The 26,734-nt window shown below is 37.1% G+C and overlaps 1 protein-coding gene across 3 annotated transcripts; it reads right to left on the reverse strand.

The window, feature by feature from the left end:
- Window positions 1-12,827: 12,827 nt before the first annotated feature.
- On the reverse strand, window positions 12,828-24,868 carry LOC116258980 (uncharacterized). Of its 3 annotated transcripts, none has more exons than XM_031636544.2 (5): window positions 24,685-24,868; window positions 19,611-19,834; window positions 17,440-17,554; window positions 15,682-15,800; window positions 12,828-13,231 (listed from the first exon to the last, which is right to left on the reverse strand). In XM_031636544.2, exons 2-5 carry the CDS (start codon window positions 19,814-19,816, stop codon window positions 13,180-13,182), a joined length of 492 nt encoding a protein of 163 aa, XP_031492404.1. In that variant the 5' UTR covers window positions 19,817-19,834; window positions 24,685-24,868; the 3' UTR covers window positions 12,828-13,179. The 3 variants fall into 3 exon arrangements, with proteins under 3 accessions (XP_031492404.1, XP_031492402.1, XP_031492403.1); XM_031636542.2 differs by having other exon boundaries at window positions 19,611-19,920; window positions 24,685-24,864; XM_031636543.2 differs by lacking the exon at window positions 24,685-24,868 and adding an exon at window positions 23,914-24,067 and having other exon boundaries at window positions 19,611-19,920.
- Between the last annotated feature and the right edge of the window lie 1,866 nt (window positions 24,869-26,734).

The raw sequence follows: 26,734 nt of genomic DNA on the forward strand, positions 1-26,734 counted from the left end.
AGACCCACAATGGTCAGCAAAAACCAGATTTTACCATTATGTGAAAAAGTGAATTTGAGATCCTCAATGTACAGTCAAAACATTATATATGACCTTAAATTCATAGACATGAGAATCTTGATTATCTTAAATCATCTCGGTGTCTCAAATCCAAGGCTATCAAACGCTAAATCACCATCAAACAGAATTAATTTGCCACTAATTCAAATTGAGCCGATTCTTACAATGATATTTAATTATCATTAGTACAACCGGAAAAAAACAATCGTCGACTTACTATATTCCCACTTAATGACAAAGGATTCATGAATATTCTTCAGATTTGTTATTCTCTTGCGGTACCAGATCTATTTTCTTATGTACTTACCTGATCCGGATCCAACCAAGTGGCACCCCTTGAAAGATCATGCCACCTAACATGTGGAAACAAAATGAAAAGCTAGCTTGATGAAAGTGGTCCTGAGTACAACATGATGAAAGCAAGCATAGGGTTGCACACGAGCTGAATCGAACCAGAGCTTGGCCAGCTCAAGATCGACTTGGCTCAAAAAACTCGAGCTCGGCTCAAACTCTAGTCGAGCTCCCTATAGCAAGCTCGAGCTCGACTCGACTACACAAAATCAAGCTCGAACTCGACTCGTTTAACCCATTTAACTCGTTTAGACGTTAACTCGTTTAACTTGTGTAACTTTGTGAAAACCAGTTTTGGCATTATTATATAATCGGTTTGCAAGTCGAGTCGAGTATAGACGGGTCAGTTTCTAAAATTCGAACTCGACTTGTTTATCGTTTTGAGTATAAGCTCGAAATCAGCTCATTTATAAACGAGTCAAGCACGAACTGAGTTTTTTGAGCAAGTTCGAGTTGAGCCCAAGTTGGCTCGGCTCGTTGTGCAGCCCTACCCTTAAGTCTCCGAAGCATGTTGATTATCTATGTGACATGTATGAGTGACAGCACTAAGTTTGTTGAAAATATTAATATTGCCACCTTCTTGACCCTAAAAGTTTTAAGAATCAAGGATATAAGCAACCATATAGTCAATTTCGCAATATTGCGAAGGTGAAATGTGCCATCATCATATCAGCCTTGAAGAAATCTTCTCTAGGGATTACAGTGATCTAAACTTGGAGCAAGTTGCCAAAAAGGCATGTGAAGTTGGTGAATCATATAGAATTAATGTGGCGCAAGTTCATTCAGCTGCGAAAAATGTCGCCATTTTGGCAAACTCGCCGGTCCTACCACGGCATGAAGCGCAAGAAAAGAAAAGCATTTGGAACTAACAATCAAACTATAAAAATCATGATGAAAGAAACCTTCACTAATGGAGACAGTTTCCTCAAAAATTAGGCCAAATTACTTTTTGACTTCAAATTTGCAATCAGTGGCTGCACTCACTTCTGCTTCTGCTGCAGCCGACCATGGAACACCAGAGTGGGCTTGTGTGGGAAATTGCCCACACAAGCCTATATAGAATTGCCTATTCCTATCATAACACTACATATTAATTTGCCCTTTACCAGCATGAGCTCGATTCAAACGCGCTCGTCAAAACTCGATTTGTTTATAAACAACTTGAGCTCGAGTAGTTCAAATGTATACTTGAAATGTTAAGCGAATCGAGTTCGAGTTTTAAGAATTTGGTGTGTTTAAACTCGACTCGGCTTGACTACATAATGAAAGTTGAATTATTTAATTAAATGAAACTAGACATGTGCAACATAAACGAGTCGGGTTCGAACTCGACGTTGTATCATCGAGTCAAGCTCGAGCTTGTTCTATTGAATTCGAGCTCGAGCTCAACTCGGCTCATGTGCAGCCCAACCTTTCAAAGTCACAATTTGAAGAATTAGTGCCTCTTAGCCAGAAATTTCTAGCTTTACCAAGGTTGGTAGCTAGGTTAACGTGATAACTGTGTCTGAAACCTGTAATGTATGAGTTCCAATGTGAGATTGTTATGGCATTAAGATACCCAAGATCTGAAACTTGACAAGATCCAATCTAGAGCTCAACTATAAGAAAAAATTACTAGTCCTAGACTGATTGTTGGACTCAATAATCATGATGTTGGATCCAAATCTAGACCAGTTGTTAGACAAGGACCCTGAATGAACCCCACATAGGTGCATCACTCCATGAATGAATTATCAAGGGGGGCCCTACCCCTAGCCCTAGCCCTAGATTGTATATGTAAGGTCAGGGGAAAAGGGATATGGCATAAAAATCTTAGGTGCATCCCCACACTTTGGCTTGGTCACTGCCATTCTCATCCTTGTTGGTCCCTAGATGAGGGAACATGCCATGAATGGATTCCATGCCTAGGGTTTGGAGTCCTTGAAAGAGACTCTGTTCCCTCTCTCATCTCAGAATTTCAATTAGCTGACACAGAACTGTCCCTTTGCATGTTAATGTGTAGGTCCTCATGCTATCATTCCAACCACATGTATATGATATTAGACCTATTGGGACATCTTCTTTAATTATTTTTGGTCCTTTTTTCTTTGGAGATATTTTTTCGGGATTGGCCAAATCAGATTTTAGCATACACTTACCAGTTTATCTCATGAAAGGCATTTTGGAGTTTATAGTCACAAAAACAGCGTTATTTTCAAAAGAAATGTGAAAAAAAACTTGAGAAAATGAAATGTTGTTTAAAACTAAAAAAAACACATTTTTTGAAAAAAAACATAAAAATGAAAAAAACGCCTTTTTAACATGTTTTTTACTTTTTTATTTTTTTCATTTTTTAATGTCAAACTGTTTTTTTCATTTTTTATTTGTTGCAAAGATATTTAACTTTTGATGTTTGTGTTCTCACTTATTTTATTCTCCCCTTTTTTAGTTTTTTTATTTGTTAAATAACATTTCTTTTCTTATTTTTTTTCTCGTATTTTTTCGTATTATACCCAAGAAAAAACTCCACTGTTTAAAACTCCAATACTTTATTTGTAACTATGTTTTGGACATTAATTTCGTACTTCCTTCATGTCTTCAAGTCTAAATGCTCTTATCCAGTTGAGTAGGAGCTAATCTCAAAGCTCAGGTTAATGTAGTCCAAGCAAGAGCGATTTAAAATTTTTCACATTTTTTGGGTCCTGACTCAAATTTCTAGCTCGGCCACTAGACAAAACCTGAGCGGATCCAATGTGAATTAAAAAATTAATCTAATTTGCTAATCAAATAACCATGATTAGTTGTGGAACCTTCCCTCAATATTTTACTATGCATTTGAGATACATTGAAGAGTTTAAAATGGAGTCATTATTTATTAGTGTCCTTCAACCAAAATTTAAATATTTTTTTTAGCTCCGCTACCTATTATGGTCGATATTTATCCATAATTAGGGTCGCGGATGAGTCACATTTTATATTTGGCACGAAAGTTTTTATCATTTTTGTCTGTACGTGATTGGATTATGATATCTATTTAATTATGCCACAATTCATCCACTTCGTCGTTTCTATTCTCATTCATTTGAAAAAGGAGGGGGACATTTTAGAGGGCCGTTCATGGAGATCCGGCTTTTAAGATTGCTGGAAAGGTTGTGTCACGTGATGAAAAGTGGCTAGTCACGTGACTGCACGGTGCTCTTCGTTCACCATGAAATGACTTCAGCCATGCTGCTAGCTGCAAACTCAGTCGTCACGTGCAGACCAGTTAAGGTTTCTAGTGTAATCGACTGATTATGTGCAAATAATGGTGAATAGCATAACATAGTTTGTTAGGTGAAAAGATATGTTTTTGCGCCGTAGAAATGCCGTATCAAAGTTGAAGGGTGCAGCATACTATCAAGCCAGGCCCGAGCATCGGACTGGGCTGACCTGGCCCGATAAAGAGCCAGGTCCGGGTCAGCTCGATGTCCAAAACTGAGCTCGGGCCTAGGCCTGATACCTCAAACCCGAGTCCGAGCCTGGCCTGACCTGTCCCGGTTACGATAATTTATTTTTGTAAGTGCCCGACATCCTAATGCATTATCAGCCACCTTTAACTACCTCACCAATATTGTAGCCCAAAACCGCAAAAGCAGAAAAGATAGAGTTGTTTTCGGACAGCTTTTCTAAGCTGCGGGTTAACCTCTTTCACCCAGAAAAAAAAAAATAAAGCCATAGTTTTTTTAAGTTTAGGAAATATTGAAATCACAGTCACACGACTAAGCAAAAACAAGTATCACAAGGTCTATACAAGTGTATATATTTGGTTTCTTAAAATCAATTTAAATAATTCACATTATCTTTAAATTTCAAAAAAAAATAAAAATAAGGATATATATATATTTAATAAATTTTTATCCGTGAACCAACTGATCGTATAACATTTTGTATAACACTGCAACATGCCAAATCAAGGCGCACGAACACCTGAAAATAACTAATTCAAAAGTGGGTATGACTTAGAAGATATCATTAAACAATGAAATGAAAAAATAATAATAAAAGACAAGCAGAACAACAAAAAAAATGAAAGTAAAAAAAAAAAACAAGATAATTACCTAAAACAATCATCCACCTAATAATGATAACTAGCCGAACATATAAAAATCAAGTTCTAAATGAAATAAAGCTCTTAAATGAATATGGATCTTATAATTTTCAGATCCATGTTCAAACATAACTTTATATATCCGAAGAAATATCCAAAAGAAAAAAAAATGAAGGTGGAGGTTTAATCATGCTTTTTATCTTCAAGGCTTGGTTGTGACACAAAAGCGACCTATGTTTATTCCAAATGATATGTAACACCCAGATCAAACTTGAGATGAAAGCACTTGAAATGATGCATCAATATTACTGGGAACATTTTCATTCCAACCTTTACAAAGCAAGTATAAAGATGCAAGGGAAGTAATGGTGAGTGAGATGAATATCTCGCGGCCCGAGTGAGAGCTAAAGCCCCCAGGGTCCAAGGCTACATTGGTGCTGGCATGAAGCCCATACTGCATGTCAATTGGTACATCGCTGCCACTATGTCGGCATAAGGGGTTTTAGCGCCCATGCTGCTATACCAGTGGTCGACCACCTACCAGCCACTACCCCGATCGAGCTGGTGTTCCGAACCCCTCAAGGCGGCGAGGGTACAAGACGGTGGTTGTACATGTAGGGATTTTTGCCTAGTAGCTGAGATAAGGTTCCCTATCAAACTCCCCATTACATGATAAAAGGGTATGCAGGGTTGTTCATAAGGTCTGGCTAAAAGGGACATGACCTAAAACCCTAGGGTTTTGTAAGGGCCATCCCCACATTTGGCGTTGCTCTCTGCAGCCTCACCCCTTGTTTGGTCCCTAGATGAGGGAGCAAGCCATGACACCAAAAGAAGGGCTACTGAATGAATCCCGTCCCTGGATATGGAAATGAGAAGCCCAATTGAGTGGGACCATTGTAGGACCCTCTCTAAACCTCTCAGCTAGGCTGAACCTGCCCCTTGCATGCCATGTGGAGGGGGTGCATATGTCCCCCTAAATTTATGATTCAAGCCTGATACATATATATATATATATATATATATATATATATATATATATATATATATATATATATATATATATATATATATATATATATACCACTGAATGACTAGAGCTTATCTATAAGTCAGTCATTACTGATGGGGCCCTTTGGATGTACTTCCCTGCCACTTGTTCTGGTTTCATCTTCTTCATGTGGCTTCCTGCACAGTGCCAATGGTTGGAAACAATATTGGGTTTCTTTTGGCAAGGTTAATCTTATATCCTGCAAAAGGGTCTAGGTTTGTGCAATGGCATGTAACTTGTTAGATCTCAACAACCCTTATAATTGGTCCAGATCTTTTTCTCTTTCTCTCTCACACACATTCTTCTATTTTGTTTTTGCGGTTTGTTCTTGTATTTAGGAAACTTTTTGTCTTTAAATTTTGCATTCTCATTTTATCAGTTTTCTCTCTCTATCTCTCTCTAACTTCATTTCATTAGTTTGACTCCCTTAGGCATTATGTTCTTGAGTCGTACGTGGTAAAATATAATACTAATCAAGTTGATGGTACAATGTCTCTTCATTCATGCAATGCAGCTGTGGACCGTGGAGGCAAGCAAAAAATGAGAGATTTACTCTCTCTCTCTCTCTCTCTCTACGTATGCATGACCTTTGAATTTTTTTTTGCAGTAGAAACACCCAATTTTAGTTGCCTTCACCTAGAAAGGCCATGAACCCTTTATTGCACCTAAAGCGCTCATTGGGCTGGGCTAAGCCGGCCCAAGACTCAACAAAGCCAGGCTCAGGCTGGCCAGAAGCCCTTGTCGGCGGCCTACCCCGGTCTGCTTAGTTATTGGGTCCGGCTCGACCATCAAATGTGTTGGTGTAAGATAGTACTTACGTTTCAAAACTCATTGGTGTGACCCTTTTACATTAGAAAGCTATTCCACACTTAAAGGGCATTGTATTTGCCTTCATTAACATCATAAATGCTAAAAGGCCTATTCCATTTATTGTAAATGCTATTTTAACTATGGTAATGGTTATAAAGAGGTGTGTCTTTATTTTACAAAAAAATAAGGACATTATTGCTGTTTATTCCACTATAGTTGTTATTTGTGCTTAGGATTAAAACTCAATAGTAAAGGTATCTCCTTATTTAACAGTTGTCATGAAGGCATTAAGCCCTATATTAGAAAAATCAGAAAACTGAGGCTATAATTGGCATTATAGTGAAAAAAAACAAAGAGGACCTCCTAATTTCACTTTTTCCAGTCTTGAGCCACATGTTGATTTTTTTAATAAATTTGTAAGTATTGTGATTTCAAAGCTGAAGCTCTAGAAAGAACAAAGTATTAAACTCAACTACCCAAAAAAGTTATCCAAGTTCTCGAGTCATACGTACCTTAGGATAGCGGGTAACTTGTCTCTGTAGAATGATCTTCCACAGTGAAGGGGGAACAATCTAGTCAGTCACATTAATTATCTGTCCTTCTCTGCCTTGTGCAAGTAACAGTCACCAACTTCAGTTTCTCTCCTTCCAGGCAGCAGTCGATTTTCGGGATGAAGCAAGACGAGCGAGAGAGAGAGAGAGAGAGGGAGTCAGCAGCTTTGAGATCTCAGTAGTTCCTACAATAACTACTGTGGTGTAAGTAGTGATGAGGGCTTACACAGTAGCAGTTTAAATGGCACCAACTGTGATAAGTAGCAGGCGTCTGAAGAGTACCCCAAGTTGCTCTCTCACACACACACACACACATTCTTTCTTTCAGTAGTTGTACCCATTGAATCAGAGGAAATCATTCATGAACTTCACTTGTAGTAAACGATAATAATTGTAAACAGCAACCAATGGAGCAGAGGGAATCTGTCATTTTACTTGGGGAAAACTGAACTTGTACTATCTACTGGAGCTGTAATTCTTAGCTTGAGCAGTAATACGAGGCACCAACATGAAGTGTGTGAATGGTGAACTATAAACTCTAGAATGACATAAGTTGGACATGCTAGATAGCCTTCTTCACATAGACCAACCATAAATCTGAGTACCACCTAAATAGCAGAGCAGCAGAAAGAACACAGTTATATGCACTGTATTGACTTCTTCAAATCACAAGAAGACGCCACCAGATATATATTTCTTTCTTTGTCCTAAACTTCCATCTTTTGATTTTATTTATCTGGTAAGAATATGCTTGATAAATTAATATCTGTTGCCTGGTGCGGGCCATATGCGCTTAAAACAGTGTTTGGCTTCCCCTCTGCTCAAGTTTCCATGCCACTGATATCAAGATCTGTATGTACTCCCAAAATCTAGCTATTCGTGGCTTCATTTCCTATACTGCCAGAGATCTTAATTTGGGAGTACCACTGTAGAAATGTGAAAGGCATTTGCCATGACATGGATTTGGTAAGGCCAGTCATCTGAGTTGGTGTTTCCATAACCATTTCAGATCAAAGAAAGGCCACAGTTCTAGAGCACCTTGAGTCCTTGCTTGATTGGAGACAGTAACCACATCAACTAAGAACATGTCAAATCAGTGAAAAGCTCTATATGTTCCTGGTTATTTTATCAAACTCAGGGTGACATGCATAATTGCTTTCTTTCTAGAGATTCTGGATGAGGACCCAATAGAATCCAAAAAGTTGATGACCAACTTGTGTAAACTGAATAATTGCAGTCACATGTTGCTCTAATTAGTAGACAAGTCCCCACCAAATCATCATGTGAATTGAAATTGGATTTGGAGAGGAAGGTCGCTGGAGAAATCCTGAATTAAAAATGCGGGTCCTGGCATATTTAAGCACAAGAAAATCAATAGTTCCCCACGCATATGCATAATGTGTTTGTCTCTCGTTTTCCCATATGGAAGCTGCTTAGCTGGTCCACCTAAACTTAGAGTTTCACTTTGATATCATATTCAGAATTCTCCTTTAAAGATGCTTTTGCTGTAACACCCCAAGCTGGCAATGAGCATATAAAATCCTGGCACTAATATTATGAACTGAAGAACATAAGGTGGGCCTGCCTGGTTGTCTCCAATCTATCCATGTAGACAAAGAAAGGCAGGAACCGGTGTGCAGTCAATCTCATTTTGAAGATAAAGTAATAAGGCATCAACAGTCTTTTTATTCAGTACTGTTGAAAATAACCATCATTTATATGTTCCAATGAGGTTTGAGGCCCAAGTCAGATCCATAAATTAGCTAGACCCAAAATGTAACAACCCAATTGGCGGATCCCAACTTGTCCCTTAGCAGTTTCGGTTTTAGCCCTAGAAAGGTAAGAACCAAACAACTAATCACTTAACAACTCATTTTATAAGTTCCTTAAAATTGTTCACAATCTTAGATACAAAACTAAACTTTTGACAGGTTACACAGAATGATTTGCCCTTAATTAACCTAAAGAGGTGACAAGTGATCCATGGCTCAGGTCTAAACTGATGAGCTAAGCCGTCGATCAGAAATCAATCATGAACTGGTTTTCTTTTTAAAGATAGTCAACAAGGGATCATAAGGGGAGTTCAGACACTTCAATTTCCTTCTTTTTTTAGGGTGAGTGGTTCATTCCACCACCCTAAGAGAGGCCACAGGCCCCCCCTCGTCACCCTCCCCCCTGGGTGAACTGAGCTTGCTTCGGGCCCTTTTACAGGCCAGGGACTCACGTCTGGAGCGGGTAGGTGATGCCCAAGGACTCGACCCGGGTTCTTAGCGGACAGAGCACTTCCCCCGCGCCAGTGTGCTACAACCCCTTGGGGTTCAGACACTTCAATTTGACAAAAGCACTTATGAAGTTCTTGAATTCAGCTGTCAACACAGGTACAGCGACACACTTTGACACCGCAGTTCTGATTTTTAGGTACTTTTTTGTGGAAGTTTGGAAATTTGCATACTTTTTGTGGCGTTTTTCATATTTCTTGTGGGATTGTACATATTTTTCATAGAAATTTGCAACACGTACACACACGCATATATATATATATATATATATATATATATATATATATATATATATATATATATATATATATATATATATATATATATATATATATATATATATATATATATATATATATATATATATATATATATACACCACCCCTGCTCATCCTGGATATGATCCTTGACTACTTATCCGATTTCAACTACAAGTCACCGGATCTCAATTTTAATCTAATTGATACAAGTAAAACATTAGTATAAACATGTCTGAAACATTTGGAAATTGAGGCATACAATGATCAACTTGGTCTAAAGGGAGAAATTATCTGCTCTCCAACCCTAGCTGGTGCTAGAGATGGAAACATTTCGGATCCGAGACACCTAGTTAGTACGTTGGTGGTCAGGCTAGAAATTTGAATCGATTCCATTAATACAGAAAAAATGGACAAAGCACTGTCACAAGATTCAACCCATTTGCGTCCCTAGTTGCCCACATACGTAGCCCGCCATTACTGAACAGAAGGCTTGAAAAAGCGTTTGGAATTGTCACTTTATTGTAGAAAATTTTCTCAAACCATAGTGTCTTCCATAATTGAGACAATTGCTGCAAAATTTAGGCTGCCTTCACTTTCAAGCTCACATCAATCATGATCAATGTTTGGTTTTTCCAATTTCATTTTGTTTCATGCTAAGTATTACTCGGATAATATTAATTTCAATTTCAGAATTCATAATTCTGTGTTTGTTTCATTCATAAGTCAGTCATGACATGACTTGTCAAGAGATCAGATTTAGAGTGGGGTTTGTCCAAATTTATTTTTGGATTATACTAAATCTGTCATCTCCATTAGATTTGGCTTGTATGAAATTTATCCATTTGGAAGCTACTACAAGTTCAAGGTTTTTACTAAGCCTAGGCAACAAGCTCCAGTACTATTTGGGTATCCGGTACTCGGTCCGATCGGGCCTAGGTCCGGGTCTAAAAAAACTGTACTCGGGTCGACCCGATTTGGCCTTTTTTTTTTAATTTTCTATTTTTTATTTAATAATACATATATTTCATTATTAAAAATATATTTTATATATTTATAAAAATTATTTTATATTTTAAAAAAATATTTTTTATTTTAATCAAGCCGAGCCCGACCCGGCTCGCCCGATGTCCAGGTCTAGGTCTAGTTTTTACATGGCTCTCCATGCGTCTTCTAGTTATCTTATCCTACGTACCTTCTAAAGTTTACTTGTTACCTTTGAACTTTGAAGGTTGCCCACCAGCTTGTTTCACTTTTCTACTCCGTCTGCAAGATCATACTAACTGATGAAACTTTTTAGGGGATATAATCTAAACCTTTTGTGAACCTTTGAGAGAGAGAGGTGTATATATATATATATATATATATATATATAAGAAACATTTTCATTGAACTATCCATTCAAGATTTTGGAGAATATGATGTCATGTTCTAAATGTGACCAAGCCAGATGGATGAAGCTTCAAAGTCATCCCCCTTTCCCTAACCATGCCAATTTCCCCTATTGGTACGTGAGGACCAACTTTTCAGGCACTATCAAATCACCCAAGTGCCTTCAAATGTGGCTAGTAGGCGTGCAGTGGTCCAAACGCAACACAAGTAAGTATATATATATATATATATACATATATATATATATATATACATATATATATATATATATATTCAAAGATGTCAATTTAAAAATAAAAAAATTTTAAGAAATTGGTGTGAATAATTAGTCACCATGTAGCTCTACCACTGCGTGAGTGAAGGAGCGTATGTAGAGCTGCACACGACTCGAGTTGAGCCCGAGTTTAACCAGCTCGACTTCTATTTTGTGCAGCTTGAGTCGAGCTATACAACTCAGCTCATCGTGCATGGTGAAAAATCTGTAACACAAAATGAAGGCTCGTCAAGGAGGTGGCTGGAGTGCTAAGAACTTGACCATATTTTTCTTCAACAAGTGATGAAAAGGAAATTTCTTTAATGAGTTGCAACTCATCGTATTCATTTAAACTACATTTGGCAGATAAGGCAGAGCTAGGATATCATCGCTGGGCCCAAACAATCCTAAGATTCATCAAATAATATTTTCCAAAAATCTTTACAGGGATTAATTCCTGTTTTTCAAAAATAAATGTTTAAAGATGCTTATTTAAAAATAAAGAAATTTTAAAAGACTGTGGGAGGCCATGTGGCTCCGTCACTGATCACTGCCAGCAGTGCCAGTGTTAGTTGGGGGACAGAATAATCCTACAATCAACCAAATACTATTTCTCAAAAATCTTCACACGGTTTAATCCCTGTTTTTCAAAAAAAAAAAAAAAAACAGTAACGGTCAAGTGGGCATTTTTACTTTATTCGCTACGCGTGTCAAATTCTAAGAAATTATTGAGGTAAGAAGAACGCAATCGGGCGGCATTTTGTGTTACTTTCAAAAATTTTCATTTGGTTACTAATAAAAAATTTAAAATTTACATGATGTTTCTCATAGGTAAAAAAAAAAAAAAAAGAATCCTAGCTCGGCCGTATGATGTTTTTCCGCCTTTTCAGCTTGTTACAAATGGCTTCGTGGGATATCTAACTCATATCTGAGTCTCTGACCCAAATAAGTTCTGACTCGTTTGCAAAGAGTGGAGCTCGAGCTTAACTAAAACTTGAGCTTATAAACAAGTTGAGTTTAAGTTACCTGAATGCCTCAATTAATCTCAAATAATTTTGTTTAATCTAGTTCTTTTCTTTGTAATTTTCAAATTTAAAACCAATGAAAGAGATGAGTCAAATGAAGAGTTGGAAAACGAGCTTAAACAAGTCTAGCTTGAGCCAAGACACAGTCTATCAGGTCAAGTTCAAGCTGACCTTTCACAGCTCAGCTCGAGCTCAAGCCATGGAAGATCTGAGTCAAGTGGAGCTGATGAGCTAGAGATTGATTCAGCTTGCGTACATCCTCATTTGGCAAACGCCTAAATCATGATGATTTTAAGGGGATAAAAAGTCGTCTAAAAGGTAGTAATCAAATATGTAGAAAAGCCAAGTTCTTCTGTCTTAATGATACGATATGAGCTAGCCCAAAACCACATACTTCAGCCGTAAGAGTTACCTCTCTACATACCTGAGTAATTTTACTACAACCACAACAGACAAAACCAAATAAAGTCAGCCTAAGCGATTTTACATGGAAGCTGCTGTACTGAACCCAGCATGAATGGGTAGGTGATCTGTAAACATACTATGGCGTCTAGAGCTCACAGGAGTTCAGTAGCTGGAATCGAAAAAAGAAAGTTCCTCTCAGATCTCCCAATACAATTACGTTGGTTCCGCAAAGTTGATCGTGTAGATGAGGACCTTTGAAATGTGGTTCTTTGAGTTTATACATGAGGGATACTTAGTCTTGTAGTTAGTGCTTGAGTTCAATCCCGAATCGAGACAATTTTAGAATTAATTGCATTCAAATCTCACAAATATCAGAAACATGTCCGTTCATAATGCAATCAAATGAAGGCCGTTACATTCTCTTTGGTCAAACAATCGATGGTTCATAAAAGAAAAAACACCATCAATCAAGACATTGTGTGAAGCGGCCAGACATGACTGTAACCTCTTGGCTCATTGACCTCCCAAAAGTGAAACTGAAAATAAAGAGCCAAAAGACAATGACAAAGTGTGATGCAAAAGCCAAACACAGGACATTCAGGAGTGAGGTTCGACTACGGGGAGTGACACACGATTCGTTTGAAGAATGAGTTGCCGTTTGAATCAGGTATCAGCAATAGCTTTATACCAAATTCCTCACATACTGGTCTAGAGATGTATTGAACAAGTCAGACCTGAAACACAGAAGTGCAATTATTTCCTAGTTTATAAATGATATGCAAATCCAAGAAAAATAATATCATAAGCAAAAGCTTAAACAATGGAATATTAGTTTAGATGAATTCGCAGTGATGGGAAGAAAAATTGCAGTAGCAGCATCTTCTCATTCTATAAATTCCAGCTACCAAATGACTACAGGATCGAAATACATATAGCAGTTTAGGTATGTTATCGGAGAGTTTAGGATTCCGTCGCAGTATTTGCATACATCACTTCTTTTCTTTTGCTTCCTTGACAATTTTCAGATCGAAAATGGCATGCCAAATAAGAAATAGGTGGGTGTGAAATAACACACGAACATGGATGGTACAACACAACACATTCAAAAAAGATGAATGTGTCTGAATGTGTTCATGTAAATGCACACATTTGTATCAAAATACAGGTTGCAAAAGTAATGCGAAAGATATATAATTGACAGAAAAAAAAAACATTATAGTTAATATTACATGCTTTTGCGGTAATTACAAACGTAACTTGGATTCTAAGACGGTCTTTCTTCTCCCCTAAATTATTCTAATTAGGTCCATGTGCTAGAATGTTGCCAAGGTGATCATGGTCAGACCTTGAAGACCGTTGGATTCTTCAAAATTATGACCATCTCATTTATTACTAAATTAGCATATTCAGCTGGTTACCCAAATTGGTCCAATCCGGACAAATCATTATTTTGTCCTTCTCAAGGGTTATCAGTAAGGTAGGTATGGCTGATAACAGAATTGACTCTTTTGAATAATCAAAAGGGAAAAAGCTGCCTCACAAAAAGAGTTGAAGGCTGCAATGTAGGCCAACAAGGGGTAAAGGCTTATACTATTGGGCCATCTACTTTGCTTTGACAACTTCACATTGTTTGTGCTACTAGATTTTAAGAATACTGGTCCCTGCCTTTATCAAACCATTCCGATGGATCTAGATACTTTGGATGCATAACCTCTGTAAACAGAAATTTCTACATGCTACGCATATTATTGCTTCATGTTCTCTTCTTCTGTTTTAATCTGTTTTTGCTCGCTAGCCACTAGGATAATTTTGAATTTGCCTTGGGCTTCCAGCTGCTACGCTAGTCTAATGTCCAGATCTCTTGTACATCTACATAAGGGCCTATCCCCGTTTAGATGCTTTGTGCACTTCAATGATTACATAAAATACTTTCATGTGCTTAGGTTGTATAGTCCATGGTTGTTAGAATTTATAATGTAAGTATACATACATGTTTTTGTATCTACTATCATATATCTTAAACTCCTAGCAGTTTGATGTATGATTTGTATATATAAATGTATGTGTATATGCATAGGACTTTTTGTAACTTTTTGTATTTATTTTGTCTTTATTTTTCATGCCTTTTTCTAAACCTTTTTCTTTTCCTTTTTTATTAAGAAAGGAAGTAGCTGTTGGGAGTTCCCAACGGCTAGAAATCTAGCCGTTGGGAGCCCCAACAGCCACTTCCTCTTCCTCTTTTCTTCCTCCTTTCTTATATACTTCCTCTATAAATAGGGCACTTGGGACCTTTGTTTTTTTAAGGCTTTTTGGCCTCTCTTGTGTATTCTTCTCTTGAGATTAATATATTTGGTATCTTTTCCTCAAGTTTGAGGTTTGGCTTTGTATTATCTATTGAAGTTGTTGGGATCTTCAAGAGTGTATCTCTTGAAGCATTTGCATTCTCGAATTTGGGCCTGATTTACAAATGCAACTCCCTTACTATGGTTATTGAGAAGTTGAAAATTCCTCAAAGGTCCTTTTCATGGACTCAGCATATTTCGCTCAAAAGGTGTGGACTGTGGAGATCTTTTTTCTTGAACTTTATTTCTTCAAAGCCCTAACATTGGCATGGCTTGGCAGGTCTCTAAAATCTCATATGCTCAGTATGTGTCAGGGGTGAAGGAGAAGGGAGCAACTGCAATTTCCATGTCCATGTGTGTGTACTACACATTTTCACTTACAGAAGTATTGCTTTTATATGTGATCTAATTGATCTCAATCGGAAAAGGAAAATATAAGCTGATTGACAAGACAATTTCCCCACTTTAACTGCACAATATCTGATAGCCCAAAATATTCAGAGGACCAATTAATAGAAACAGAACTTCTGTTCACCTAGAGCTTATGAAAAAAGATCATGTTTCAAGCAGAGCTAACCATGATCAGAATGCAGTCATGTACTAAAGTAACACAAATAGGAACAAAATAACTAAGCAAGAATAATACACGGGAGAACACAAGATGAACTGTCTTACAATACATGGACTGGCTCCCAGCAATTAGCGGACTCATGTATCTCAGAATAATTAGTTTTTGGGCATCATATGTTAATATTAAAGCTCAATGGCATAATGATCCCACAGGAAATGGCCACAACATGAAATAAAACAGTAATTAGCTGCAAATGCCCTGAGGGAACTACCTGATGGGATTTCCTGGAACACAGAGTGGATTCTTAACAACATATTCAACATAAAGATTGTAGATGTTCCTTAAGGGCTCACGAAGATCACTTGTCTTAGGATCAGTGACCAAAATAATCTACCATACGAACAACGGCAATAAGAATTTGTTAGAGAAAACAAATAACTAAATAATAAAGAATGAATGGTCAGTTTCACCAAACACTTTCTGACATTCAAGTAAAACAGAAATCAATGCCATGGTTAACCCTCAAAAATTAAAATGTTAGAATAAGCTTCAGGCAAGAGATCTTAGTTGACCTTCAAAACAAATTACAGGATTAATGCAGATTCCAAGTAAATATTGCAAATTAAACATCATCAGAAAGCTCTAAAACATGATGTTCCAAGTCTTCAATAATAAAATATATTTTTCAGGAACATTTAATTAGACCCTCATGTATGGGATGCTGATGAGGACCAACTCTAGGAAGTAAAGTAATAAATTCTACAAACTGCAACAGAGCAGATTTGCCCACAAGCCAAGCGTGATGCAAAACTAAGAGCACAAAAAGCCCTCATAACTTCCATTTACAATAAACTGCATCAAAATGCACTTTTAATATAATGGATACTGGTGACTGCAAGCCAATACAGAAGATAGAATTTCAAATCAAACAGTGGATCCTAAGATCAGTCTTAAGTTGAGAACAACTTTCCTGTCATAGACATGATCTTCTATAGTTCATATGATGATCTTTCACAGTCTACTTTTTAGGTGCAAATACAGCATGAAACTGACAAGCTTATTGATCCCCTAATCTGGCTGAAGCTTAACATTTGACATGTACGGCAACTACTATGTCCAGGTTGTTCGCTTCAGATTTAGAATTTGCTCAAGCTTGATGTTTAGTTCAGACAAATTTATTTCTTAATCCCTCCTGTTGTCCACAAAATAGTAACTGTACCAAGTAACAAACTATTTAGTACACAAAGACATGTCTACCATTGTTTCTTTTTCGGTACTTCTTTGTTGCTAAGGGCTATTGCAACTTATTATATTGAATGCTACTTTCATTGTCCTCCACAGGGAACCTTGTTTAATAAATAAATAAACAGAGGGAGAAGGTGAAATTTCTTTATTGCAAGCTAGTAGCAGAGATATTAGCAACTTCTTAGTTAACCACTATTTATTCACCATCTTATCTAACATTAGGTAAACACTGGTGTATGTGCTGTGAATATTTTTTAAGTGTACACCTTCCCAAATGTCTTACAAACTACCCAAGTAAGTGCATACTTCAATTTCTATGCATTTCACTTAACCAGAGATGATTCAGTCTCACATAACTATCTTGAAGGGTTAGAATAACCCAAGTTACCTTGAAATAAATATATGCAAAATTGCAAACTTAAGGTTCCTTCTTAAAGTTTCAAAGTTTAGGCTACACTGAATTAAGGTTCATATTTAAAGTTTCAAAAGTTTAGACTAAAAAAATAAGACAAAAAGCCACATCCTTTTAACTTAAGTTGGGGAAAAAAGTATGAGCATAGTTTTCTCATGAAAGCATTTTTATTGTACAGGGAAGCAAAATAACTTTTCTCTCACGTTTGCAATACAATCCAGAAAACAGCCAATCCATATGCATCCACTCTTCAAGATATGTAATACATACATACATACATATATATATATATATATATATAATACACACACACACACACAAAAAGAATTTGAGCCAATCTGCAGAAATAACAGCTTCAGTGCTTTGCTGAACCTTAATGCCAGAGGGAGTTTCCATAAAGCTTAGTTTATAAGTGTTCGTACAAAAGCTATGAAAGGAGCAAGCCTGCCCTGGTAATTGTGGAACCCCAAGATTTCCTTTGTCTGCACTGTGCCAAGTACAATAACAAAGTAAGTAAAAAAAAAAAAAAAGTAACAAAGAAAAGCAGAGAACACAATGTACAAACAGATGCAGAAAATAAGTAGCATAGCTCTGTAGCTCCACAGTAGAAAGGTACATACAGGTGCATGGTGTGAGTGCAATGAATTTCAAGAACTTCAGTGAGGGTGTGTCTGAGCATGTACTTATCTATAGTTCAAAATTGTCCATAAACAACAAAGGCAGCACACAGCAAAAGAAACTATTTTATCATAAGCAGATGATTTGAACATAATGGCAGGACAAACAACAAATGCCAAAGCAGTCTATGTTTCATGCTTTCAAATGAGGATCCTGTTCATGAGAAACATATGGTCACTATTAGGATACTAGCAGTCCATAACGGATAAGCACACAGCCACTAGTGGCTAGCATTACTGATAGCATTGTAGACTGCAAACAAGACATGCTCCATGACTGGCGTAAGTACCGTTTTCAGTGAAATAGCAAAAGCTACAAGACTATATCAAAAAAAGGGTTACCTGCACAAACTGTTAGTTAGGACAAGGCCTGCTGGGGGATAGTCTTCCTACCAGTTACCTACACGTGCTGCTAGTGTCTCTTGTAGGAAGACATTTGCTATTAAAATGTTTGTCCTAACTATACGGTTAACGCTTGCTGGAGGAGAATCACCAGTTTATGGGTTGGGTCACACTGGAAGAAAAACCATAGTTAAGGGTGTCTTTGAATGCCAAGGACCTTAAAATGATAGCTACAAATATCGTTCTCGGGTTTTTATCAGCAAGGATTTCTCGGATATTTTTCGACAAAGTTGCTTTTTCAAGAAAATCTCGGACAGTTTTAAAAAAATATATATTAAAAATATTAGGTAAAAATACAATAAGAAACTAATAAGAAGACATCAAAAGCATCTAGCTAAAATTTGCATCTAGGAGGTCATGTTAAACAGCTAAAATAAGAGGAAATAAAACAATGGAACAAAAGCTGTAAAAAATGAAAACAGAAAATGAAATAAAAAAATAAATGAAAAAATCACAATAAAATCACCACAAATTGAATTTTTTTTTTTTTCAAAAATATCACGATTTTTCCTTTTTTTTCTTTTTTCATTAATGTTATAAAAAATATCGTAATATATTTGTGTCTATGCTTAAAATCATGGGTCTGATGTGGCAAGTTTCAGTTGTATGGCAACTAACCCATACCAAATTCCATACTTTATCAGACCAAGGATTTTAGGTCCGCATTAGGTCCATGCTTAAGATCCACACTTTTAAGGGAGGAGGCCAAGTACATGGATCTCAAAACTTGAGGATCTTAAGATTAGATCAGATCTGAGGTGATCAAATGCTTCATAACTGTCAAATAAATCTAATTCAAATGGCAGTGTGAGCGTGGATTTCCCAATCTCATTGTGACCTAAATCTTGTGGTGTTGAATGTGCTGAATAAGGATTTCCATGGTATTTTTACCTGATATAAGAACAATTGATTCTCAAAAATCACAGATGCCAGGATCTTGAACTTTTAGCACTTAGGCAAATAAGTTTTGAATTACACAAGCAATATATTTGTTCTTGACGACAACCTTGCCAATAAGCTTCAAAATTATCTAGCAAACCATCCCTTCCAACTGTAAATAGTTTTAGCTTTCCTGCATTCATCAGAGATATTTTAATATATTAGTCCCTGTATCTTTGTCCTCACAACTACTTTTTCTTGAATTCATTTGGAGTTTGGATGGGCTCCAGTTTCCGTATTCATTTCACTCATTGCAGAAACAATCACGCAAAGTGCAGTCTTTTAATTGAACAAGCAAAAAGAATCAATAGGATGCCAACCATCAGAAACCCAAAGAGACAGCAGTGTAAGAAATTCCAGGAAATTCATTCCCCAATTCGTCAAAGGGAAGAAAGGACTAAGATGAGGTACTCAAAGCCAGAAAACAAAATGATCCAACACCGGCCACGAAATTCATTATGAAGAATTCAACAAAAAGAAATGGAAAGATAAATAATCTGTTTGATAAGGAGAAAGAGAGAAAACCTGACTGGGTCCATCTTGGCAGTGAAGGATTTGAGGGAAAAAAGAAGACCAAACATGAGCTTCTGGTCCTGCTGGGGGCTCAGTGTCTTTAGGGGCCGCTGCCACTCCCTGTACAGCAAGCACACCCCATTCCTGTTGAAAATGTAGATGCACCTCATCCGATTCCCCACTGGCGACAGTGGCTCCGTCCCGCTGAAGAACTGCATTCTCTCTCTCTTTGAGGCCTAAGTTCAATAAAAGTTTCTTGAGATGTCGTTTTTTCCTTGAAAAAAGACAAGTTGTGAATCAGCCGAGGAAAAGACTTTGTCACCTGTAAAAGAAGTTCTCATTGCATTAGTTTGACAAAATTTTGTATGTTTTGATAGTACCATGAAAAGTGAAACTTATATTTCTACCATTCTACTGCAGATAACTAGTTAATTATGCAGCATCCCATATAAATCTATATTGAAGCCTCAAACAGTGACAAAACAAATGTTGTAAAAGTCAGATTCCATTGTGTCTCGGAATCCTACATACTGCTCGCACCAATGGGACACTTGTATCGAACTAAACCTCATGTCATAAACTGAATCCCTCGGTTTCAGCTGTTCCTTATTGGCCCATATGGGCCATTATTAAATAATATTTTCTACTTCCTTTGCTTTTGGCTTTTTTTAAAATAAATTCATCAAAATGTTGAAAAGCCAAAAAAACTGAAAAACTAAAAATTAAGGTAAATTCATCTAATTTGAATTTTTTCTGAACGTAAACCTAAGAAAGTATAGAAATATCAAAAAATTAAAAAAAAAAGCAAAACAAAGCAAAAAATGACAAATTGACTAAAAAAGTAAAACACCTCTAAAAAAGAACCAACACATAAATCCAGCTAATTTCTAATGCATACTATTTTTTCACACACAATAAAAAAGTTCATACACATTGAAGTAAAAACATTTGTACCATTTTCTACACACATAACAATAAGACAAAAAAAAGTCTATACCATCATGATATATAGAATCAGGGTGTTGACTATGTTTTATATACTTTAACGATGTCCAAAGTACCATCTTCCAGAAACATGAACAAAGAACCATTATCCATACACGTGCTGCTCCTTTTGCCATATTACAGCAAATTTGCATTTGCTCATGATGATGATGATTCAGCTTCATCCTCTAAATTAGGAAAAAAATCTAGTACTGCTCCTCTAAATGTCACTCAAATGTGTGCTTGCCCTTTTCTCCTTTTCTTTTCTCAAAAAGATCATGATTCATGATAAATGTTTGAGAGAATTACAAAAGCTACCCAACAAATGGGCTAATAACAGATGGCTGCCAACCTTTAGAGACTAACAAATACGCGCCCAACTTTTCTATATTTCACAAATCGGTGCCTCCAAACAGAAACGGTTAACTGAGGGGTTATTTACAAAATTAACCGTCTCAAATTAAGTTAACTAAAAAATCAAGGTAATTAACCAAAATCTTGCAATGAGAGCAGCAGTAAAGTGCCAACATATGTTGGCAGCTTGTATAAGCAGAATTATCATTGAACGCCTGATTTAGAAGGTACTGTTTGGTATAGGTCAATTTGTGTGCAAACCAATGCTTAATAAATTTTTATGATACTTTCTGGACCTTGTTGATGTGTCTCTATGTAATTGGTCAAAAAATCCGACTGGGCTCATAATTTTCATTGTCTGAATTTAAGATTTGTGTAGAAGGTATTCATTAGGAGATACTATTGATTTTTAGGACAGGTCAATTTGGGTGCAGACATGTACTTGCTAAATCTTGCATTTATTTCTGGTTCTTTCTAGTTTCTAGACTCATATATATTGATTTTCAGTTTTTTCTTAAAAAAGAATTGACATGTTTCGATATGGAAGGAGGATGTCCTCATCATCAGTTTGATCCAGCTATACATACTTTGACTCTGTTGATATGTCTCCATGTCTAACTAGAATAGTAAAATGCAAAATTTTGTGATCATATTATGGTTGGTACCTCGTAGCATATATAGATTTATCATGTATGTGTCATAGTGTATGTGAAGCTAAATGCTTTTTAAAACCATGTCCATATCCTCCTATCCCATTAGATATATGGACAAATACTGCCTAACGAATGGGCCACCAAGCAGATGACCACTTAACCTTTAAAACCTATCAAATGGTTACCTAACTTTTCTATAGATTTCTCAAATGACCATCCCCAAGCAGAAACAATTAACTGAGCTTACTCAAATTAAATTAACTGAAAAATTAAAAGGAAAAAGAACAGTCCCTCGTCAGATGGTGAGGACATACTCGCCATGCCCTTGTCATCCAGTAAGGACTGAAGCCTCACTGGACCTGACCCCTGCTGGACAGCAAGGGCCCACTGATGGCCCTTACTGGACAGCAAGGTGGCCTTCTCCATCTGGCAAGGGACTCTTCCTTTTTGCTTCGAGTTTAATCACCCATTGAATCTAGACATTTCTTAAAGAGACACTTAAATGTTTCTTTCTTTTCATCAATGAACAACATGCAGCCAAATTGATATTTTGGCCAATGATGATTCACAACAGCAAATGGAGCAAATGGCATGTCATGTTTACTCTCTTATCTGTGTATCAAATGATACCACATCTCTAAAATAATAATAATAATCTTCATAAGTTATTGTGTCTACCCCAAAACTACTTCTCCCATCTCATCAACTTAAATGGCATAAAAACACAGGATTCTCATTCCATTTTACTTGAAATAGTTTAGCATAATTTGACAACCTTGTCCTTTGTAACTATTTTCATTTTTGCGCATTACTAAATATGTTTTGTTCCTGATGTTTGATGGTTTCATCCTAGACTCAATCTTTGTCTCTATGATATTCTTCTGACAAGTATTCATCTTATTTGTTGTTTCACGGAAATTAATTTATGAAGAATCTAAGTAATGATTATTTCTTATTTGAATCGAGCCTGACGTGTATGAACATCACTTAGCATTAAAGATGTATTGAAAACTCATGTGCCTTCTCGTCATTATCAAATTTCATTCCATCATATGATACATATTCACTAAAAAATTTTGAAACTATCTCTTGCTCAGAGTTTATCCCCCAACACAAAGTTGAACATTATTAATTTATTAACATCTATTGCCTCATTTCCTTCATCCAAAATCCAAGTTAATGTCTTCATCATCCATAACATCATCATTATTCACAACCATCACCATTCCAGTGGCTTTAAGCTATGTCACATCTACGCTTCTACATTCTCATGATTGACTTCCTTGAAACATTTGAACATGTACAGCTGTAACTTAGCAACATATTTGAAGAGCTTCATGTCATAGAATCAATAGCAAAACATGTGAACCTTACATCACAGATCAAGGAAAATAAAGCAGGCAAAATTAAGGCCAAATTGAAAGCCACACAACAATTCTTACTCCAACTTCAAATGTCCAATTCCTTCCAATATGCCCTCACAAACTCTTCAAGATTGCTTTCAAACTTGTTAATATCCTAAATGTTGCAAAATTAAAAAAAAAAAAAAAAAAAAAGACGGATCTTCTTAATTTACATCGGCCGCTAAATTCTAATGAGCAGATTCATTTGCAACGGATAGTTAATGGTGAGTTTTATACACTGAATAGAGGTTTACTTGTAGGGAATTGTAGGGAAGAAGCTATTAAGCGACATACATAAATCAGCGCAAAATCCTTCAGGCATCTGAGGTCAAAATCTGCGTTACTAGACGAGGAGTATTATTCCAGGTTAAATAATACATCAATATCCTTTAGCATCAAACATCAATTTGAGCAGCTAGTTACTTCTGTTCAAAATCTGTTGTGCATACACTGGGACCAACGAAAGATGCAAACTTAACGTCAATGATCTCAAATGAAGACCTTCAAGGTTAAGTACAGTGTAGTTCAGCTCTTTTTCAATTCAAGAATTGACAACAACAACATCAGAACTAAGAACGAATTGGATATCATAATCAGAAAAAACAAGAGCACAAAACACATACACGCACGCGCACACACAAAAGGAGACCTCACAGTGCTTTGTATGCGCGGAGACGCGCTCGCGCGCGCGCGCGAGAGAGAGAGAGAATTTAGAAAATGAAAGAGGTGCATCAGAAAGGGGCCTTGTGCATCAGCCGTCAACACACAATCCAACATCTAAACGGGCTAAACAGCCCTATTCTATCGCACAGAAACCATGTGCGAGAGAGAGAGGCCGCCGCTGATGCCGATCGTCAGAGCACAGGCAACGCGGGGTTTGGGGTGGGGGTGGAGAGAGAGAGAGAGAGAGAGCCGGCATACCCGGTTTCCGACGAGGGGAGGGCTGAGAAGCGCCGGCGGCGGGAGGAGGTCTCACCGCTAGGAGAGAGTGTCCGGAGGTCCGCAGCGTCGAGAGGTACACAGGGGACACAAAGAGAGAGAGAGAGAGAGAGAGATGATCGAGCCGTCCGATCTTTCACGACTCGAACAGCAGGGCATCGGGCCGAGCCGGCCCAAGCCCGAGGGGACCGGAAAAGGTCGGGTCGACCGACCCTTGCCGGCAGCTGGGCCGGGGCATAAGATGGGCAGCATCTATTTTGTCTGATTTTGATGATTTCTTCTTGGCATTATAGTGAACTTGTTTTTCATTGCAATTTTCCTATGCCATGTCGTGCAATGGCATGGAGCAACCATTATGGACCTAAGGAAAAGCCGACCGCACTAGATGAAGGTGCTGAAGGAGAGGAATTATGAGCTCGGGTCATTGCCACCGTTCCGAGTGGTGTTCGCCGGCGAAGTGGAGGTGCTCCACCACCAGTGGAATCAGCACGATCTGGAGGGCGACAAAACATTGGAGAGTTGCAGAGAGGGAGGGCAAAGCCGATCGGCAACAATTTGGGCAACACTTTTGGGCATTTCCGAAAGAGAGAGAGATGCAAATTTGTTTTTGGGCAATCTAACTTCACAAAAATCCTGGTTCTAGAGGAACGCAGGCACAAAATCGTGTGATTTCCCCATTCTTGAGAGTGAATAAGAGTGAGCGAGCGAGAGAGATTGGGAGAGAGAAGGATAGAGAGAGTCTCGGTCCCATACCTTAGAAATTGGGGCCGGGGGGTGAAGGAGACACACACCCTGCGGTGCCTTCAGAGTTCAGATGTAGTTTTGGTGAGACGAAGAAGAGGATGCAGCTCCACAAGGGCGATTCCTCCGCATAATGGAGCTTGACCGTTTGTACGGGTGGAATAAAACACCCCGGAGAAAAGTTGGACGACTTTTTTTTGTGGAATTAAAATTGTCAGATCCACCCAAAAGTTTTGGGAGTTGTATTTCATGTTTGATAGGATCTGGTATTTTTAATGTAGGATGGAAGTAAAGTTTCTCTGCCAAGGTGGAATTCCATCTATTTGAACACCCTCTTCAGGTTATCGAGGACTACGCCTGCACACGAACTGAGTCGAACTTGAGTTTGGCTCAAACTTGACTCGATTATACAAAATCAACCTTAAATTCGACTCGTTTAACCCATTTAACTCATTGAGGTGTTAACTCGTATAAGCATTAACTTGTTCAACTCATGTAAGCGTTAAGTTGTGTAACTCGTTTAAGTTGTGTTACTTGTGAACTCGGTTTTGGTAATATTATATAGATTATTAGTTTGTGAATCGAGTTGAGGATAAATGAGTCGAGTTCTCGAACTTAACTCGCTTATCTTTTCGAGTATTTTTGTAAGCTCAAACTTGACTCGTTTGTACGAGCGAAGTTTTTTCGAGCGAATTCGAGTTGGTTCGACCCTTTGTACAACCCTATTTATGGTACTAAAATGTCATATCCACCCAAAATTTTTGGAAGTTTCATTTGATGTTTGATAGGATCTAGTACTTTTAATGTAGGATGGAAGTAAAGTTCCACTGTACAATAGGATAGGATCAACATCATGGCCATGATGTTGATATAAGGCACACCGACTCGCCCATCTACTAATCATCTCTCAAATTTTTTATTTATTTCATAAACACAACAAATATTTAAAATGATATTTTTTACAACCACGACAAAGATTGCAGTGTCACACTAGTATTAGTTTTCATAGCATTAGTTTATATATCTCAATGTTGGGACAGATTTCATCTCAATCACAATGCCATTGAAGGCTTGAAGGTGACCATGATTGGAGTGCCTTGCCCCTCTATCAACTACAGCCACTTTGTTGAAGGAAGATCCATAGGTCTTTTGGTAGCATGAACACTTTGAGTGTCTAATGAATTTGCTTCGAAAATTGGAGGTTTATAAAACAATAGAACTAATATTTCATGAACCCTGTTCTATTGTTTTATGAACCTGACCCAATTTTTTGGGTATATTCATGAGACACTCACAAAGTATATGTTGTCAAACAACTCAATTTTTAGGGTATATTCATAAGACACTCACAAAGTATATGTTGTCAAACAACTTCTAAAAGAAACTTTTAATAACATGAACATCTCTATGGGTAATTTTGGTCTCAAGACTATAGCAGCGGAATCTCAAATAGATCCTTTCATAATAATTAAAAAAAAAAACCATGGAGCACTAAATGAACTTGCATGGAGTACAAAATACAGTAAGGAATATTTTGACAAATTTCATCTCTTAAATCTTCAAGGAAGAGAGTTGACTGTAAATTACTGCTATACTAATTTTATCACAATATTTTCACCAACATTAGTAGATCAGCAAGAATTGCCAAATTGATAGATCAATGACACTAAAATTAGTTTCTTTAACAACAGAAACTGATAGTTAAGTGTCTAACATAAATGGGCATAGCTTGTTTAATATAATAATAGAAGAATAAAAGCAGTCGCATGTCACAATTCGGATGGCAATTCCATTGTAATGGCACAACAAATAGAAAAACATACTAAGCACCTCATCAGCGGTCAATTAATGCTTGGGATCAGTGTCTAGCATATGCCTTACAAGGTCTTTTGCATTGTCTAAAACCTTGGGGTCATGAGTTCCTTTAAAATATATAATAGAACAAATAATTGTATGTGCAACAGCTTGTTTAGTTCCTGCAACATAAAAGATCTATACTTCTCAAGTAGATTTACTAATATAAGAATATTTTACATCTTGTACAAACATATGAATTTAGTAA

The sequence above is a fragment of the Nymphaea colorata genome, chromosome 8 (genome assembly GCF_008831285.2).
Source record: "Nymphaea colorata isolate Beijing-Zhang1983 chromosome 8, ASM883128v2, whole genome shotgun sequence".
NCBI lineage: Eukaryota > Viridiplantae > Streptophyta > Magnoliopsida > Nymphaeales > Nymphaeaceae > Nymphaea > Nymphaea colorata.